The sequence below is a fragment of the Drosophila pseudoobscura genome, chromosome 2 (assembly GCF_009870125.1).
Source record: "Drosophila pseudoobscura strain MV-25-SWS-2005 chromosome 2, UCI_Dpse_MV25, whole genome shotgun sequence".
Taxonomy (NCBI): Eukaryota; Metazoa; Arthropoda; class Insecta; order Diptera; family Drosophilidae; genus Drosophila; species Drosophila pseudoobscura.
The window spans coordinates 5842816-5859656 of record NC_046679.1 but is presented as its reverse complement, the minus strand read 5'-3'; the positions used below and the strand labels follow the sequence as shown (position 1 = coordinate 5859656).

Below are 16841 nucleotides of genomic sequence, written 5' to 3'. Positions count from 1 at the left end.
AAATAAATAGCTAAATTTGAATTCAAAAAAATTCAACAAGATAATGATTTTAATTCATATAATTTTGTATATTTAGTCAATTACTGAATTTTGGGACAAACAAAAAAATCTGGCTATATATTTATTTTTAATAGCCAGATGTCCGGCTAATAGTAATTGCCACAACTAGCTTTAAAATAGCTGATTTGTCAACATTAGGTGCTCGATTTTTTTGAAATCTCAATTCGGAATGGAAATTCTAAGCGATGGTGGCCAAAAATCCATTCAAAAAGCCCCTAGAAAGGGCATGTCAACTGGTGGAAAAATCCTAATCGCAGCCACAGGTGGTGTGGGGATCGGACTATCAATTGTGTGCGCCTCGTTTGTAGCTCCTGCTTTCCGCAAGATATGCCTACCTTATGTACCGGCGACCACAGAACAAATCCAGAACGTCCTTAGCTTTCTGCCAAAAAATGCCACCGGCAAGCTGTTGGACATTGGTTCGGGCGACGGTCGCATCGTGCTTGGTAAGTTGATCCTTTTTTGCACAACAGATCGACCGGCCCCCTTTATGTTATCTTATGTAATCCATTTCAGCGGCGGCCCAGCATACAAAGGGACTGAAAACCGATGGAGTGGAGCTGAATCCCTGGCTTGTCTACTACTCGCGCTTGTCGGCGCTTCGTCACGGCGTGACCAGGCAGGCCAGCTTCTACCGTCGTGACCTGTGGAAGTTCAACATCAAAGATTACAACTTTGTTGTCATATTCGGTGTGGAGCAAATGATGAAGGACTTGGAGCACAAACTAATCGCCGAGTGCCCGCACAACACCAAGATCATCGCGTGCCGCTTTAAGCTGCCCAACCTGGAGCCGGAGCGCATCATTGAGGATGGGGTGAACACGGTGTGGTTCTATGACCTGAACAAGCAGACCCGACAAGTGAGCGGCAACAGTTGAGCAATAAAGCTGCATTTATTATTAAATAGTGTAGTTTTATTGTTCTTCTTGCTGAGAAAAACTATCCTTAAAATAAATGCTTGAGAGACGAGGAGACCGACTGTCAGAGGGCTACGCACGGGCGCAGCGAATCCCACTGAACCATTTAGTTGGTCAGTAATACAAAATTGTACGAAAATACAAAAAGGGAGCAGGACGGGGGACGAGCTGTAGCGAGGCTAGCCGGAATACAGAATATTAAGGAACACTGGGCGAGGAAATTGACACTTTACCACAGAGAAAAACGGCGAAACCCGCGAAACTGTTGATGCTAGAAACGGCGTCCCAAATAGATGCACTTGCTTCTCTCCTCGCGAAAGACCTCGACGAACCCGATCTTGGTGTAGAAGTTCAACTGTCCGGGATCGTGATCTGGCACACAGACATGCACACCGAAGCATCCGTTTGCACGCAGGGCGGCCAGCAGGACGGTTAGTATACGTTTAGTGATGCCGCTATCACGATCCTCGGCTTCCTTTAAAGTGGCAGCAGTCAGAACGGCTGGAAAGGTAGCGCTCACTTCGGCGGGACAGTCCTGCAGCTCATCGTACTTGTTGTGAAACTGATCGAAAAAATGAGCAAGTAGCTGGTTCAGCTGAACGCTTGATTCGTCATCGCCGTCCAGCTCGTGCATAGTTTTGGGATACTTTTCACGCAGCTCCGCCATCCAGCACATTTGCAAGTTACGCCGAAATACGGTGACGTCCAAGGCTGCGCAGGCATAGCCCACAAGAGCACCGTTTTCATCGTACGCCACTATACACAGCTGCGGATTGAGCGTTATGTATGGGCCAACGATAGCGTCGGCCACAATATTGGCCACGCTCGAGGGCAGGGGAAAGTTGATGTGGATGTTGTCGGCGCCATCCAGTCCGCTGTGCCACTGCAGATATGTGCGCGTACAGATGTTGATCACGTCCAGCTCGTCTGCATTACGGTACGGTCTCAGGAGATAATAGTTTGCCGTTGGCTGCTCGGGCAACTTGTAGACAAACAGATCATTGCCAGAATCCACAGGCATCAGACGCTGCAGGTCGGCAATCAGACCGCCGCGAAAGACCCACGGTTCTTGGTCGCCCGACATGAAGGCCTCTTTCCAGCCCTTGCTGAACCCTGCGGGGAAAAGATTTGTCAGTTTTCCATTAGGAGCCTGAGCAATGCTCACTGCACACTTACACGTATAGCTACCCTCCGTATAGGAGGACATGTTCTGCGGGAACTGACCCAGGGCCAACCATTTAATGTAGCAGTTCAGGAGCGATAAAGCACCAGAAATGTCCCATACATACGAGTAAAGCTCATGGCAGATTTCCTTGTTCTGGCAGTTGGCTATTTTGATCAGCAGCTCCCCGACGCTGCCACAGAGCACGTCAAAGTTTTCGCACCGTTGCATCCACTCGCTTACCTCGGGTTTGGTGCTCTTGCTGGCCTCCCCCCTGCCGCCTGCCGAGGAGCGCTCCTTAAGGATTACATTTGCATTGGTCTTCAGCCAGTTGAACTCTTCCAGCAGCTTGAGGGCCCGGCTGCCATGTTCAAAGGGTAAATAGAACAGATCACAGAGCAATCCCAGATCTTCCGTAGTTATCTTTGATGCCTCCATAGTCGTTCTGGAAAACAACACAAGGAAGAGGATGATTGACACTTATGTTGTGGTACAAACACATACTCATGATCCTGTTCACGCATTTCTGTGTTCGATAGCGGGGAAGAGGTTGTACTTTCCACATGCATGCTCTGCGAATAAAAGAAGAGTGACTTTAATTGGTTCCAAGATCGAATTTGACTTTACTCACGTGCACATCGTTCACAGACTCCATGAGCACATCATCGGTGACCAGCTTGGTGATCTCCTCCTCCTTTGGTGAGACCTGGGAGGCAATGCTGCTGCTGCATTCCATGGGCTCGTTGCCGCCGCCGCTAAGCGGACTCAGACTTGTGTCATCCAGCATTGTGTCCACGGTGAGGCTGGCCACAGGCTCCTGCTTCTCCTCCTCCAGAGATGCGTCCAGTTCTTGATCCTTTGATTCGATTTCCAATTCTTCTGCCGGATTACCTCTGGATGCGATTGACTCGAAGATTTGATTGCCCAAATTCAGGCCCACAGACTCAGCCTCAGCGCTCTTTGCCTCCATGATGGGCACTGGAACAATGGAGATTGGTATCTTTTTGGGCAGCTCAATGTTGCAAGCCGCTGTTGTCGGTATGGGATTAATAATGTCATCATTGGTGACCACTTTGGTGGGCGACACCAGGGAGTTCATCACCGGATTGGATATCGGGGTCATCGAGGAGCTGACGGTGCTGCAAACATCGGCCAATGCCTGCAGCTGGGTGGTGTTCACTTCGGGCACAGTCCGGGTGTTTGTCGATGTGGTTGTGGTGGTCGTCAGGCTCATGCAGGTGTTGATCGATGGTATGATCGGTATAATGGGCATAACCATTTGAACTTGCGGCTGTGGCTTGGTTATGGGTCCCCAGGCCTCCTTCTCCACAAAGAATTCCGGCAGCCAATCCGAAATGGCATTCCTAAAATAGTTTTTAGTAGGACAAAACCCAGCAAAACGATGTTCAGACTTACTTGAGAGCCACTCGTGGATGATATACGTTTTTAGATATAAACTCCGTGGGCATTTCATCCTCATTTTCAGTCTCCAGCTTGATATCGGAGCTCAGCGAGCTGTTCATCTTGGAATCCATGCTGCATCGCGACCAAGAGGCCAGCGAGTGGATAGCAATAAAGTTGGCGTAGAACTCACAGTTGGGATTGGTCATCACTCCACGCAGGTGGGGGATCAGCTCGGGCGATCGGCCTGTGTACGGGCCCAGGAACACACGCTTCTGGTCGTAGTCGTTGGCATGCAAATTGTCCCAGATGCAGGGAGGACGGCGTAGGACCTCCGTTATCTCCTGTATGGATTCAATGGATATTGTCTTTGAGATTACTTTATCTCCCGTCCAGAGAATATCGATGTCATTGTTGAGCTTTGACCCCAGGGTGTTTAAGTACTCCGATTCTTGGACTGTCGGCACAGCACGGGTGCCACAATACTGCGTTGGGCAGAACAGGAACTTGGGACTGCCCAAATGGGTGAAAATCTCATTGGTAACCGACACATGGGCATTGGCAAACGTCTGGAACACCTCCTTGTCGACCTTGGACAGTTCCGACTCAATGTCGTCGAAAAGCAAAGCATACGCCTCGCATCCGAATTGCGAGACCTGATCCAACTTCCGTTTTAGCGTCGCTATCTCCTTCGGACTGCTATAGGTCATGTCCAGTCCGGGCGACAAAGCGTAGTAGAAGGCAATGCCGGCTTCCTTTGCGGCCGCAATCAGACCTAAAGGCAGAGAAATTATGAACAAAAAAGGAAGAGAACACTGTGAAGCACCTGCTTACTCGATAGATGATCCGCTTCCTCGACCGTGTACAGCTCTCGCCAGTAAGCTCGGTGTTTGTAGTCGTCTTTAGGTGCGTACATGTACGAATCCATTCCCATCGACTTGAGTTTGCGAAATAGGCCCTTGCGCTGCTCCGTAGTCCAGGGGCGGCCGTAGAAGCCTTCGATCACGCCGCAAATAAACTGCCGCTGCTCATCCTGTTGGGACGCAAGCTGTGGTTCGGCGCCGTGTTCCATTTTTCTCAGGATTTAAGAAAGATACCGCAGGCAGCGACTTGCGAAAACAAATGTTATTTATTTCGGTTTTTGCAAACTAGTGTTGGGCACTGGTTAAAACCAGTCGTGCGCTACACCCAAACATCGATGATATCGATGTTTCGCCCAGCTCTAGTGCTCACGCGCCTATTCCAGCACTAGCTTAAAGAAACATCAATTTCGTTTTGTTTTGTTTATCTATTTTGTTTCGTTTTATAATAAGATCATGCAGCCTTTTATCGTGATACGCAATTACCGGGAAGATGATGAATTCAAGTGCCAGGATCTGGTGCGGGACTACATTATGTCGTTCTCCACGAAATCGTTCTTCGCCCTGATGTTCCGAGAGGTACATAAATACATATGTTATGCATATATGTATGTATACATAGATACGTGTCCTATCAGTATTTAACATTCAAAATGTTGGTTATTTCTGGCATCAGATTACACTTCAGTTCATAGTCATCACATGGGCGATATTCTTCATATTTCTGGGCGTGCCACTGCTCTTTTGTACCCTCTCGATACCCGGATGCATCTTCTTTCTCTTCACCAGCACGTACTTCTCCTTCTACGCCAAGGCAATGGAGCTCATGAAGGTTTGTGGCATCGAATTCCTGTATAAAGTTAAACCCTAAATAGCTAACGTTACTTAATCCCTTGCCGTTTAGGTGAAACCCTCCCAGTCCTTGGTGGCAGAGTGCTACGAGCCATTCATTTTTCGCTGTTCCCCCAAGGAGGCCAGCTATGAGATCTTCGTGGAGAATTGCCCATACGATGAGGAGTACAAAAGGAAATTCCGTTGTCGAATTGTGGCCGCGATAAGTGTAAAAAATCACCATGCTGTGTACAATGCGGCTTGGATTTGTCGCTTTGCAATTGCTCCGGACTATCCCTATCAAAAGATTATGGAGCCCATGATCAGTCTTGTAGCGAAGAAATGCGCCACAGGTGGTTATGGCTCGCTAGAGTGCACCATTTCCGAGTGGCAGGAGAATGAACGCGAATTCTATGACGAATTTGGCTTTGTCACGCGTCAGATATACCACAAGAAGATCATTGGCAGCAGTCTTACGGTGATGAAATCACAATTAACGTACAGTTTACGCAATGACGATGGCATCCAGAAGCGAAATTAGGGCGATGTGAGTGCAATATATGTATAGAGAATCTCGATAAACTGTGACAGGTACTAGTTCAATATTTATACATTAATTCTGTTGACTTTTCACATTCCGAAGTTAGCTCGAAACTGTAGAAACTCCCCCACCATCCGCTTCGCTTCCAAGAGGTTGTAATATTAATATTACATTATTATGTAAACATAGATAATATCGTACATTGCTTTTGTCCTGGTTTTATTATCTCTGGTTTATTCTTTGACATATTCTATTTAAATAAATAAATAAAATATTTAGTAATAAATAAAACTTGCATAATGGTTTAGCGTTTCTTTTTTGATGCCGCACATGCAACAATTGGCTGGCTGTTCTTTTAGCTCCTTTTGCTGCCGTGTAAACGTTGCTGAAGGTACATTTATTTCATTCTTTGATGCTTATCGGTTGATTTTCTCTAGCCCTCGAACGTGTTTTTCAGTTTGAAGTAAATAATGTAATTTAGCAAACGAATCCAATTACAAAAAAATATGCAGCTGCATTGTGTATAAAAAGCTTTCATGCCAGACATGCAATGTTTTAACTAATTGAAATCTGTATACATTTCGTATTTATTTGGGATTTTGTTTTCCTTAGTGTTGTGTTCCTTTTAGTTACAATCTTCTCTCTATAGGCGCAACTAATTCTTAAAAAAATAAACTGTCCGCTCCATTCCGATCCGATCCGTTCCGTTCCGCATTGTAACTGTTTAAATTTAGTTTTAGTTTCAGCTTCACTTGCATCAACTATTTAAAGCGTGTTTCAAAACTGGCTGTGAAATTAGCATAGTTTCCCATTAATTTGTTGTTTCTTCCTTTCTTTTAAGGTAAAATGTATTATTTTGGTTTCGTCGCAAGCAGCCTCCTCGATCCAGCAGGTGAAGATCCTGTCCTGAACTGCAGCGTTCGTCCGCTTAGAAAAGCTTCACCCGCCGCTTCAGCTCGTTGCGCCTCCACTGGGGCAGGCGGTAGAACTCTGACCTGACGCACTGCAAGATGTGCTCAAACTCGATGTCCGACAGATGACGCTGCGGATGATATTACAAGGGATTATCAAGTATCCGTAAGGTAAAGGAAGTACACGTGCGTTTACCTCTAGATTACAGCGATCAACGTCCGAAGGCAGACGATAGTTTGTGATAAGCAATAGATGGTAAGGATAGATCTTGGCTGGCTCATGCACCAGCATCGAGTGTGCCATATTGGGCAGACTTCGTCGAATGAGTCCCGCCTGGGGATAGTGGTACGAGAGTGCACCTGAATATGTGCTCGAGGCGGGCATATCGCCGCCCATCAAGGCCCGTCTATCTCCCTCGGTGATCGAGTCCACAGAAGCTATACAAAAAACCAACAAAAATATAATTAGCAGGAATCAGGCAGGACATATGGAATCCCCCAGAACTTACCTTCCGATTTGCCGCAGCTCAGATCTGTGCTGTGCGTTTTGTCGCCCAGTCCTCCATAAGAGAAATCCTGTTTAAAATCAAAACAGAATACAAATTTAATCTCTTTATACGGGGGTATATGAAAGGATCATGCATAAACAGGAAAAACCCATAGATAAGTGCAAGGCGATAGAACTAAAAAACAGAATGCCGATCATACGCATACACAAGATATAAATGGCATACAAAATTATAAGGTCTATGGCATTACGAGTACAACAAGGTTACAACGTTACAACGACAACGAAAGCAGTCTTACAGTAGTGGCACCATGCATCGTGGCGGCGGCAGATGTTGTGGAACTGAATGTGTGAGATCGTGGGGCCAGGCCGTATCCAGGTTTGGGTACATGACGCAGGGCGCTCACCACTGAGCAGAGTAGTAGTACGAGTAGTTGGATTGGATGGATGATGCAAATGTTCGAGTACAGTTTTGGTTAGTTTAGTGTGGCATGATCAGTGTTCGATGGTATGGGGTTGTTTGTGTTGTTCGGGTAACGCGGTTCAACAAGGCAACAAGGCATACACACAGAGAGACATTTTTGGATAGCATAGAATTATAGGTTTAGACACACAAGGAAGCAGCAGACCAACCAACCAGTTGAGATGTTATTCAAAATGTTTTTTGTTTTTGTTAATTATGCAACGGGGCCACCAGGATCATAGGATCATCCATCCGTGAGGAGGGGCGGCCGACAGCAGCAACAAGTAAAGGATGAGAAAGACACAAACGAATGCAGTCAGCCACAGGTTAAGGTTAAAAGTCAAGTGTTATGGGTGGTTAGAAGAGTGTTTAGACCGCCAAATATGTGTACGAGTATATTAAGAGAGCTATAGCACAGCACAGCACTAAATAGTACCCAGCACCGGAGAGTAGGATCTAGCCACGGGGCAGCACTTACTGAGCTGTAGCCGTTGCGTATATAGGGCAGAGTAGTCGTTTTGAATCCGTATCCGGGCTTTGGCGGCGATCGATAGGAATGTATGGCTATAAACGTAATTGGCTATATATAGTATCGAATCGAAATCATATCACACCCTAACAAACAAGTACGAGACTAGAATATAAGTGCTACGGCTAGACGATTACCATTGTAACTGGGCGCATTTCCCAGCGATTTGCCCAGCGAGCCGCGATAGCTTGTGGACCGATCGAACATTTCATCCTCATAGAAGGGCTTCTGTGAGTCCAGATGGCGTGACGGTGATGCCCCGATGGGGGATTCGTATCTGCAAAAGGGCACAACAGAGTCAAAGCAATGCCGATAAGCCTATGCCCCAGGACCTACCTCAACTTGTAGAGCGGCTCCTTTGAGGCTGATGGCGTGCGCGAGGCATTGCGAGGATCGAGGTTGTTCTGCTTCCACTTTCGGTGCTTGGCGTGCTCCTTAAGGTCCTTGGCAATGACTGAGCCAATGCCCGAGTTGAGCTTCTCCAGTTCCGCGGCCTCCCGTTGGAGGCGTCTGTGTTCCAAACAGAAAGGTTTAATGGCTTTTCTCTTCTCTTTTTTCTGTTACCTACCTTTGCTCCTCGTCATTTTTGGCATTGCCATTCGTCTGCTTGCCGTTCTGGACATTCTCGTCCTCGTCATCCGAGACGGGCACGCCCTTGTAGGTGTCGCTGTAGCGTCGCCTACGCTCCGGATCAGTGTAGGGATAGGGCGGTGCTGGGAAGTCATCCCTTTCGATTTTCGGCTGCTCGCCGGGCAACGGCTTCTTGGCGTCCGGATAGTGCGACAGCTCAATGGGTTCTTCGTTGTTCATGCCGGGACTTTTGGGACGCGGCGTTTCCGACCGTATGGCATCCACCAGGACCTTCATGGCACTACGCGTCCGGGAATGAGGACGCGATGGCGGCCGACTGCCCGCCACCGAGCCCGCATTGCTGGTCGTCGCATACGATGCTGGCCTGTGAAAGTGCGGCGATAGTGGCGTCTTGTCATACGGATCGATCGGCTTGCGCAGATAGTGCGGGGCATCCGTCAGATAGCTGTAGGTGTAAATGCGCGATATATCTTCACCGATCGGTCGGCCATACTCGCGGAGTATCAGACCGGGGCTTACGGTGCGGTAATGCTGGAAAAGTACACATCAGATTATGAGTCAGGGATTTCTTTTGCGATGGGGGGTTGCATGCAGTGCCGTGATATAAAATTTTAGTATTCAAAATGATAAAAAAAAAACAAATGGGAAATCATAAAAATCATAAAACAAACCTTGCGGCTAGAGGAATAAAGTGAACCATTTATACTCGGTGTTCTGGAGCGGATGTACTGAAAACGAACAGAAATCAAAAACGCAAGCTCAAAATAAAGTGAACTAAAATGCAACAAAAGAAATTATAAAATCAAATAATAATCAATTGCAGTGTGTGCAGAGATCTCCGATCAGAATCTGATCTTTCACCTCTGCCAAAGTGAACAGTGTGGGGTATAGTATAGGTGCCATATATGTATAGTGTGCGGATCATTCGAATTAGTAGCAAGAACAGCAGCCGCTTTTGTGTTGGGATCGCTTTGTTACGGTTACGGTTACCGGAAACCGGCTACCGAGGATGCCAAGTATAACTATTGGATCTGCCCGTACATACCATTTCGCTCAGTGCACTGGAGCTCATGCGATCACACTCTGTGTCTGTGAAGTTGCCATTGGAGGTGCCGCCAACCACCGACGTGTTGCCTCCGCCGCCGTTCAGTATTATGCCGGACTCGGAGGGTCCGGGGCCGCAGCGTGGATGCCAGATGGCGCTGCCCTGCAGGTACATTTCCTCACCGTCGCCAAACGGATCGCCGCACTTGGTGCAGCGGGCGCATGTTGGATGGAAGTGATGGTTGTCGCCGGCCTGCAGCACCTTGCCGCTGATGAAGCGGTTGCAGTAGGCGCACTTCACGCCGAAACCCTTCTGGTAGCACTTCTCGCAGTACGGCACGGCATCCTTGCCCATGTACTCGCCGTTAAGGACCACCTGGCAGGCCTTGCAGCGGAAGCAGGAGACATGCCACTGCCGGTCGAGAGCGACCAGGGCCTGGCCCTCCTTCAGCAGCTCCCCGCAACCGGCACAGTCGTTGGGATCGTAGTCCTCCTTCAGGTGAGCCTTGTGCGAGACAACGCCGCCGGTCAGCTGCTGGTGGGCGGTGGCCCGGGTGGGGCTCTCCGCTGGCGGTGCTGGCGACGAGACGGCCTTTTGTCGTGTCGGCGAAACAGGAGCCCCGCCCGACACACAGTGCTCGCAAAGGACCTCCTTGCCGGTGTTGGTCACCTTGCTGCCGGACTTGAACGGCTGCTGGCACTTGGAGCACGTAAAGCACTTCTGGTGGTACGTCTTGCCCATGGTGCTGACCACCTCCCCCTCCACATACTGCTGGCACGTGGCACACTTGGTGCCGTACAGCCGCTGGTAGTCCGGTATGCAGTAGTAGGCGCTGTCTTTTGTAAAGAATCCGCCGGTGGCCAGGGACTTCTTGCACTGGCAGCACTGGAAGCAGGCCTTGTGGAAATGATTGTCGGCCACGCGCAGCACCTCGCCGGAGCACTTTTTCGTGCATTTTGCACAGTAAATTTTTTGTTTACCTGCAAGCAAAACCGAGAGAAAACATCGAATAGAGATTATTGTATTGCAGATTCGATTAGGAATAGATTATCGCTGTGGCTCGGTTCGGTTCGGTTCTAATCCAATTCATTCAGTCGACGCTACCAACCGTCGTAGCAGTCCAGATTACGTATTCCGTCGGGCAAAGCAAGGCTGATGTCATATGCATGTGATGCGATAATGCCCCAACCTTGCCCCGTTTGGCCGGGCACGGCCCCAGGCCCGGTACCGTTTGAAAGACCCGTTTGAACGATATATATGTGGATGTGTATGTTCATTTTGTATGGGAATCGTATTTGGAAAGATATATCCCTTTAGTTTTATGCTACTGACAGCTGTAGTCAGTCGAGGCAAACTCTTTGAACCAGATATCTGGTTCTGAAGGTGGCATGACTCATGCGCTAGGCAAACAATTAATCTTATCATTGATAAGGCCAAGGGCGGTACACTCTACACTGTAGGTATTGTATATGTGTTTTCACTGTTCATTAATGTACACACAAGTGTGCAAGCGCACTCTAGACAAGTGGAACAGGTTAAATACATCTGACATGTATCTACATATATATATTAAATGTATCTGAACAGTTGTCGGCCACTCCACTCTACCACATGTGCAGATATATTTGAAAATACTTTTTAGAATCGGTTCTAAACATTGCTGTGGCGATTCTTAGAAGTGCACTCAGATTATTTGTGAATGTAAACACAGATAAGCCTTGGGTTGACTGGTGACTGGGTTTGTTCTATCTATCTATCTATCAGAGCGCATTGCGTAATACACAAATATTCATATTTATGTGTGTCCAAACCGAACAGAATTATACGGTTCTCACAGCGATCTGCTTGTTGGAGGGGAGACCCGACCCAGACTCAAAGCCATGACGGCATCACACAAAACGTAACGAAACAAATTGTTGGCCATGACTGATGATGGGTTGATGTTGATCTACCAGTCGGCCGGTTTCTTGCCAGCCAGCAGTCGACCGGCGGGGCCCCAGTGAGCGGTTGATTAAATCGTAGATCCAACAGATCCAAAACCAGCCAGTTGCAACGTTCTCTGTTCTCTGTTCTCTCTTTCTCTTTGTTGATTTGTATTTCTGCTTTTTCCCCCTTTTGTCTGCGTTTTGTGGGTTTTTCGGTATAAATGTTCGATAAGGTGAGTGTTTGTGCGGCGACTGGCTAGCTTTTATAATTATTGTGACGTATATGGTCTGTTATCGCATACAAAAATTCCTGTACAGTTTTTCCTTATTTAGTTTCTTGGTATCCACAACTCCAAGCATGCAAGAAAACCATGAATTAGTTCTCAAGTAAAGTTAATATGGTAAAAGAAATATGCCGCATTCAAAAGTTATCTTTGTTTGTATTTATAGGTATCGCTTCTAATCTAGAATTTATAATCGGAGTAGAATGCTTAATGTTTGGTCTAGTACGGAAGGCTTTGGAATAAAGTTGAAACTTAATAAAGTATGTACAAATTGTTAGAAACTTTTGTAACTAAAAATAACTGAAAAAGAGTCCGGTGAATGAACTTTTATTGAAGAAATACCCAAGGGAAACGGCAAAAATCCTTGGTGTGTGCTTCGAAGGGAGTAATAAAATCAATAAAAAGTCGTTGACATTATTAAACCCCATACTTTTTGGTGGGGAATATCAGGCATTTAGGTACATATGTATGATCCAATCTGTATAGTACATTATTGTATGTTCGATGACGCAAACAGAGACCAAAAGAGTCAGTCGTCCAATTAGAATGTCCGAACATCTGATAATACAGTTACCTCGTATTTGGTGTACAATTGGTTTTTTACGGTGCTGTGGCTTTCGTCACTAGCTTGGACTTCCGTTGAAAGTAATATATGTATTAAATATACGAGTGGGTGTGTGTGTATTTGTGTTTGTTTAAATTTTGTGTGTACGTGTTTCGTTTCAATTAATTTCATTTATGTTGTTGTCTGACTGTTTATTATGCAATCCCTCACACACTGGGATTTGCATATTGATTTTGGCATTTTGTTTATTGGGTTTTCAGTGTTTTCCGCTCGTATTAGCAGATCCATGATAATTACAGACCCAACTCTAAACAATTTCAATGTGAAAATTACATTTTCATGCAACAGACACAGATAGGGCAAGAGAGAGAGAGAGAGTCGCGACAAGTTGCCGCCTAGTTAGTATCATAAAAGTTTGAGCGCACATTTTCATTTTTATTATAATTACAGAGAGGAGCGGAGAGGAGAGCGGAGCGGAGCGGCGATGTTTTGTTGCTGGTGTAGTAGTGCCTAGTGCCCCCCGATGATGTCATCGGCGGCGTCTGTAGCGCCAGCGACAACACGGAGCTGTTTTTTTATTTAATGATTATTTCGGAGTTGTGGCAGAGCAGCCGGAGCATGTGCCTCACAAACTGGTTAGTGGAGTGGAGGCACTCCGCATTTGAAATACAAACAAAACGGCCCAAAAACCCGTCCGGCAACAAGAGCGGAGCAGAGCAGCAGCCACCAGGGGGCAAGTCCAAGGTTAAAGTCGCGCCTCACGTTTCAGGCAAACAGACAAACACAGACCCCATACGATTCGATTCTATTCCACAAATACGGTTCTGTGTCGAAAGGTTAAAAGAATATTTTAATTAAATTTTAGCCGCGCCCCAAAAAGCCTGAACATCCCTAACCTTAAACCGAACGAATGAAAGCGAACCCCCCCCCCCATGTCATGGTCATGACATGCAGCAGATTGTGCACCGAGCAAGTGCGTCGTCAAATCCTTGACAGTCTGTGCCGTGCCCGGGAAAATGTCGAGGACAATGCAGGTCAAGGCAGTTTGCGGAAACAGGTGAAGCCTGTTGGGGATTAGAGTCGGGTCGTGGCGGCACAACAATACGTTCCAACTGGAAAAGAGCGTGTTTTTTTAGCCAAACAATAAATAATCCCCAGAGCGAAAGCAAACATCTCTCGCTCATGCATTCCACGCCCACACCTTCCCACTCCCGCAAATGGTTCTGTGGAGAAGAGCAACAACATAATATATACACAAAAAAATATAGAGATACAAATACATTTGAACGTGCGAGTGTGTATTTTATACGCTCTCCGCATTACTCATCAAATTTAAATTGCTTTGCAAAGTGTTATTTTATGCTGTGCTACCTGTCGACGCACCGCACTGTGTGGTTTCTACGAGTACGGGTACGAGTACGGGTACGTAAGGCTGGTTCAGAGATCATTTTGAAAGTGCTTCCTGTATGCTTATTAGACGAAAAGTGAAAAGAGCCGCCGCCTGCTCGCCACACATACACACCCACACACACAAACGATGACGCTGCGGCCACAAAAATAGCATTCAATTAGGCGAGTGAAAGGGATGGAGGGGCGGGGGGGAGGAGGCTGAAAGAGTTGCCGTGCCTGAAGACGACAACACAACAGAAGATGCCACTTTCTATGCAAGTGCTCTGACCTATATAACCCCGCCTGGGAAATGGGAAATGAAATGAAATGCAGGCGAATGCACCGCACCACTCGTGCACGAACAAATCAACGGGTACATAAATGAGAAAGAGCCCCTAAATGAATAAGGGGGCTGCGGCGGCGGCGGCTGAGGCAACTCGTTTGGTTTTGCCCCTTTCGTTTTCATTTGAGCAGCAGCTAAAAAGGAAACCCCATGCAAGTCAATGTGCGCCTGTCATGAGTTCATGTTCATGTTGAGCAGTTGTTGCTGGAGTCTATATGGCTATTGTTGAGCCTTTTGCGTGGAGAGCGACGAACGGCGGCGCACATTATGGGGTCCGGTCTCCAATGCGATCCGAAGCAACTCCTCGAACCGAAGTCCAAGTCAATTAGGCATTTTAGGCACGCATACAACTACAAGTGGCTCCCGCCCAGCCCCAGCGACAGCACATGAACTCAATTAGGGCCAGGCCAGAGGGACGAGACGGACGGATTGTCGAGTAATTAATCACAGCATGGGAGAGTCGGAGAACCAACGGTATATGCTAACATAGTAGGGCTCGCCTCATGCACTGAAAGCCATAGAAAAAGCTCATTCAGCGCCAGATTCAACGGTAGATTTACAGGTATGTATGGTATGACGGCGCTCTCACGACGGAACGACGGGGGACACCCTAACGGTATCGTGTGTAATTGCAGTTGCATGCACAAGCACGCTGAGGTTTATTCGGTCAGGTTTTTTTCTTCGTTCTCCTTCGGTTCTCCCATCTCCGATATCACACGTCGATTTGGGGCGCAGCAGTCGATGGCCGACAAAGCGACAGAACGACGGCATGGCAAAAAATAAAACTTGTTCTTACAACAACTAATAAATGACGTCATCGCCGTCGCAGCTGAGAAATAAAATAGGGAGTGGACGTGGACAAGACCCCAGACCGTGCCAATCACATGTGAGAGGGTATTTGCTGGGGTATGTGTGAGCTAGAGAGAGAGAGAGAGGTGGCCAAAGATCCCCCCAACTTCGAGCGTATAGTACGGATTCCCAGCTGACGAATATTGATTAACGGTAGTCGCAGGCTATGTAGTTTCGTTGCCTTTCTCGAATACCTTGCCATAGTCTGTCACTAATACCGATAATGCCATCAGCTTCTATCTGAGAAGCAGCAGGGCCCACGGCCCACCACCACCCTCTTTCGATGGCTTTGCGCAGACACACACACAATCACAACACACAGAGGGAGAGAGAGGCAGAGAGAGGGAGAGGGAGAGAGTGTATGGCCAGATAACTTACCCATAGCGAGATACAGATACTGCTATGCTCTTCGCACTTGCGCCTGCAAAATGGGGGAGGGAAAGAAACACGCACACACGAGCACACACACTGACGACACGCACGGGGAAAGCACAACTACACGGGCACAGGTCACCACTACTTCCTCTTCACTTCACTAACAAAATTTTCCTTCTGCTTAGATTTTTTCTATTTGTATCTTTCGCCGTATGCATTCGCAATATCTACGTAGCGGGCACAGTGCGCGTGTGTGGGTGTGGTGTGGTGTGCTTAACGCGAACTTTCAACTCGATTCGGATTCAGATGCTTGTTCTGCTTTTTAGATTCACAAATGCCTTTTGCCGACAAAGATCACAGTGAAAAATGGTGGTTTTATATGCTTTTCATGCGACACAATTTCAAACGGAGGAGCTGCGACCAGAAAAATACCGCACCAGCACCAAGCACCGACGGCAGCAACGAAACGAGTGTATCTCTCAGATACGAGCCGCCTCGGTTTGAAGATACTTTTTATCTATCGATTACATCCGATTGACCAGCCTATCGATGGTAATAGTCGAAAAACGCTGCCGTTTCTAGAGACGGATACATGTATCTCAGATACGAGCCGCTTCCGTTTGCAGATACTTTTCAACTATCGATCACATCCGGTTGTATAATCGAATAGTAATGCCGCACTAGAGAAAGGAATTCAAAATATGCTTTAGAAATCCTCATAAGATTGGTTAGAGATCTTTTTAAAATTCTGGAAATATAAATAATCGAATATATGTATAACTTCGTAGCAATATATTTTAGGACGATAAGTGGCAAAATGAAGGCCTTGAGAAAATTTCAGCAAGTTAGATAACTCCTTGATTCAATATTTTGGGTGGTCAATACTTGAATACTTGACTAGAGTGCCCTTTTATTGGGGATCGAGACGCCCACACGGTCTTCAAAATCGGTTTTAGAAATCGTGAAAAACTGGTCATAGAACACAAATAGTCAAGGCTACGGATATAAAAGACAGCCTATGTGTTTTCATTTGAATCTTTACTTAAAACTTTTTATTTAAATATGTGTTTTGTTTTTCATGCGCTTCGCGTGTACATTTGCACAATAAGCATTCTTAGAAGTTATTATAATGATAATAGTTATAACATTACTAACAAAAATTATAATGAGATAAAATTCCTTTTATACAGTTACAATAAAATTCATTATGTTATTGGCCCTTGTTCAATCTTTCTGGAACCATAGGATCTCTATATGTATATGTTAAGTATATATATATGTATATATATATA

The 16841-nt window shown here is 46.6% G+C and overlaps 4 protein-coding genes and 1 long non-coding RNA gene across 11 annotated transcripts; 3 read left to right on the top strand and 2 right to left on the bottom strand.

The window, feature by feature from the left end:
• Nucleotides 1-138: 138 nt before the first annotated feature.
• Nucleotides 139-964, top strand: LOC4800851 (ATP synthase subunit C lysine N-methyltransferase). The gene is made up of 2 exons (XM_001358015.4): nucleotides 139-506; nucleotides 577-964. Exons 1-2 carry the CDS (start codon nucleotides 230-232, stop codon nucleotides 936-938), a joined length of 639 nt encoding a protein of 212 aa, XP_001358052.2. The 5' UTR covers nucleotides 139-229; the 3' UTR covers nucleotides 939-964.
• Nucleotides 953-4709, bottom strand: Oga (O-GlcNAcase). Its single transcript, XM_001358014.5, has 6 exons — nucleotides 4375-4709; nucleotides 3556-4315; nucleotides 2771-3503; nucleotides 2644-2711; nucleotides 2154-2584; nucleotides 953-2090 (listed from the first exon to the last, which is right to left on the bottom strand). Exons 1-6 carry the CDS (start codon nucleotides 4610-4612, stop codon nucleotides 1249-1251), a joined length of 3072 nt encoding a protein of 1023 aa, XP_001358051.3. The 5' UTR covers nucleotides 4613-4709; the 3' UTR covers nucleotides 953-1248.
• A 51-nt stretch (nucleotides 4710-4760) lies between these two features.
• LOC4800849 (uncharacterized) lies at nucleotides 4761-6754 on the top strand. The gene is made up of 3 exons (XM_001358013.4): nucleotides 4761-4979; nucleotides 5077-5232; nucleotides 5305-6754. Exons 1-3 carry the CDS (start codon nucleotides 4857-4859, stop codon nucleotides 5770-5772), a joined length of 747 nt encoding a protein of 248 aa, XP_001358050.2. The 5' UTR covers nucleotides 4761-4856; the 3' UTR covers nucleotides 5773-6754.
• Unc-115a (Uncoordinated 115a) lies at nucleotides 5975-16068 on the bottom strand. 6 transcript variants are annotated; one of them, XM_015183381.2, is made up of 10 exons: nucleotides 15553-16068; nucleotides 9820-10799; nucleotides 9446-9502; nucleotides 8752-9305; nucleotides 8520-8693; nucleotides 8321-8460; nucleotides 7491-7600; nucleotides 7193-7259; nucleotides 6880-7121; nucleotides 5975-6814 (listed from the first exon to the last, which is right to left on the bottom strand). In XM_015183381.2, exons 1-10 carry the CDS (start codon nucleotides 15554-15556, stop codon nucleotides 6701-6703), a joined length of 2442 nt encoding a protein of 813 aa, XP_015038867.1. In that variant the 5' UTR covers nucleotides 15557-16068; the 3' UTR covers nucleotides 5975-6700. The 6 variants fall into 6 exon arrangements, with proteins under 6 accessions (XP_015038867.1, XP_015038868.1, XP_015038869.1 ...); XM_015183382.2 differs by lacking the exon at nucleotides 15553-16068 and adding an exon at nucleotides 10928-11129; XM_002137079.3 differs by lacking the exons at nucleotides 7491-7600; nucleotides 15553-16068 and adding exons at nucleotides 8133-8218; nucleotides 10928-11126 and having other exon boundaries at nucleotides 6076-6814.
• Nucleotides 11273-12305, top strand: LOC117183322 (uncharacterized). Of its 2 annotated transcripts, XR_004468479.1 has the most exons (3): nucleotides 11273-11977; nucleotides 12063-12131; nucleotides 12195-12305. It is a non-coding gene; the product is annotated as an uncharacterized lncRNA (long non-coding RNA). The 2 variants fall into 2 exon arrangements; XR_004468478.1 differs by having other exon boundaries at nucleotides 11273-12131.
• Nucleotides 16069-16841: the final 773 nt, after the last annotated feature.

Excerpts from the sequence above, each read along its gene's own strand:
- Oga (XM_001358014.5), bottom strand. The coding sequence starts at position 4,612 with ATGGAACACGGCGCCGAACCACAGCTTGCGTCCCAACAGGATGAGCAG. Across the intron at positions 4,316-4,374 it reads GGAAGCGGATCATCTATCGA|GTCTGATTGCGGCCGCAAAG; the intron begins GTAAGCAGGTGC and ends CTCTGCCTTTAG. Across the intron at positions 2,585-2,643 it reads ATGCGTGAACAGGATCATGA|AACGACTATGGAGGCATCAA; the intron begins GTATGTGTTTGT and ends GTTGTTTTCCAG.
- Unc-115a (XM_015183382.2), bottom strand. The coding sequence starts at position 11,096 with ATGAACATACACATCCACATATATATCGTTCAAACGGGTCTTTCAAAC. Across the intron at positions 7,260-7,490 it reads CGATGCATGGTGCCACTACT|GATTTCTCTTATGGAGGACT; the intron begins GTAAGACTGCTT and ends GATTTTAAACAG. Across the intron at positions 7,122-7,192 it reads GAGCTGCGGCAAATCGGAAG|CTTCTGTGGACTCGATCACC; the intron begins GTAAGTTCTGGG and ends TTTTTTGTATAG.
- LOC4800851 (XM_001358015.4), top strand. The coding sequence starts at position 230 with ATGGAAATTCTAAGCGATGGTGGCCAAAAATCCATTCAAAAAGCCCCT. Across the intron at positions 507-576 it reads CGACGGTCGCATCGTGCTTG|CGGCGGCCCAGCATACAAAG; the intron begins GTAAGTTGATCC and ends AATCCATTTCAG.
- LOC4800849 (XM_001358013.4), top strand. The coding sequence starts at position 4,857 with ATGCAGCCTTTTATCGTGATACGCAATTACCGGGAAGATGATGAATTC. Across the intron at positions 4,980-5,076 it reads TCGCCCTGATGTTCCGAGAG|ATTACACTTCAGTTCATAGT; the intron begins GTACATAAATAC and ends TTCTGGCATCAG. Across the intron at positions 5,233-5,304 it reads AGGCAATGGAGCTCATGAAG|GTGAAACCCTCCCAGTCCTT; the intron begins GTTTGTGGCATC and ends CTTGCCGTTTAG.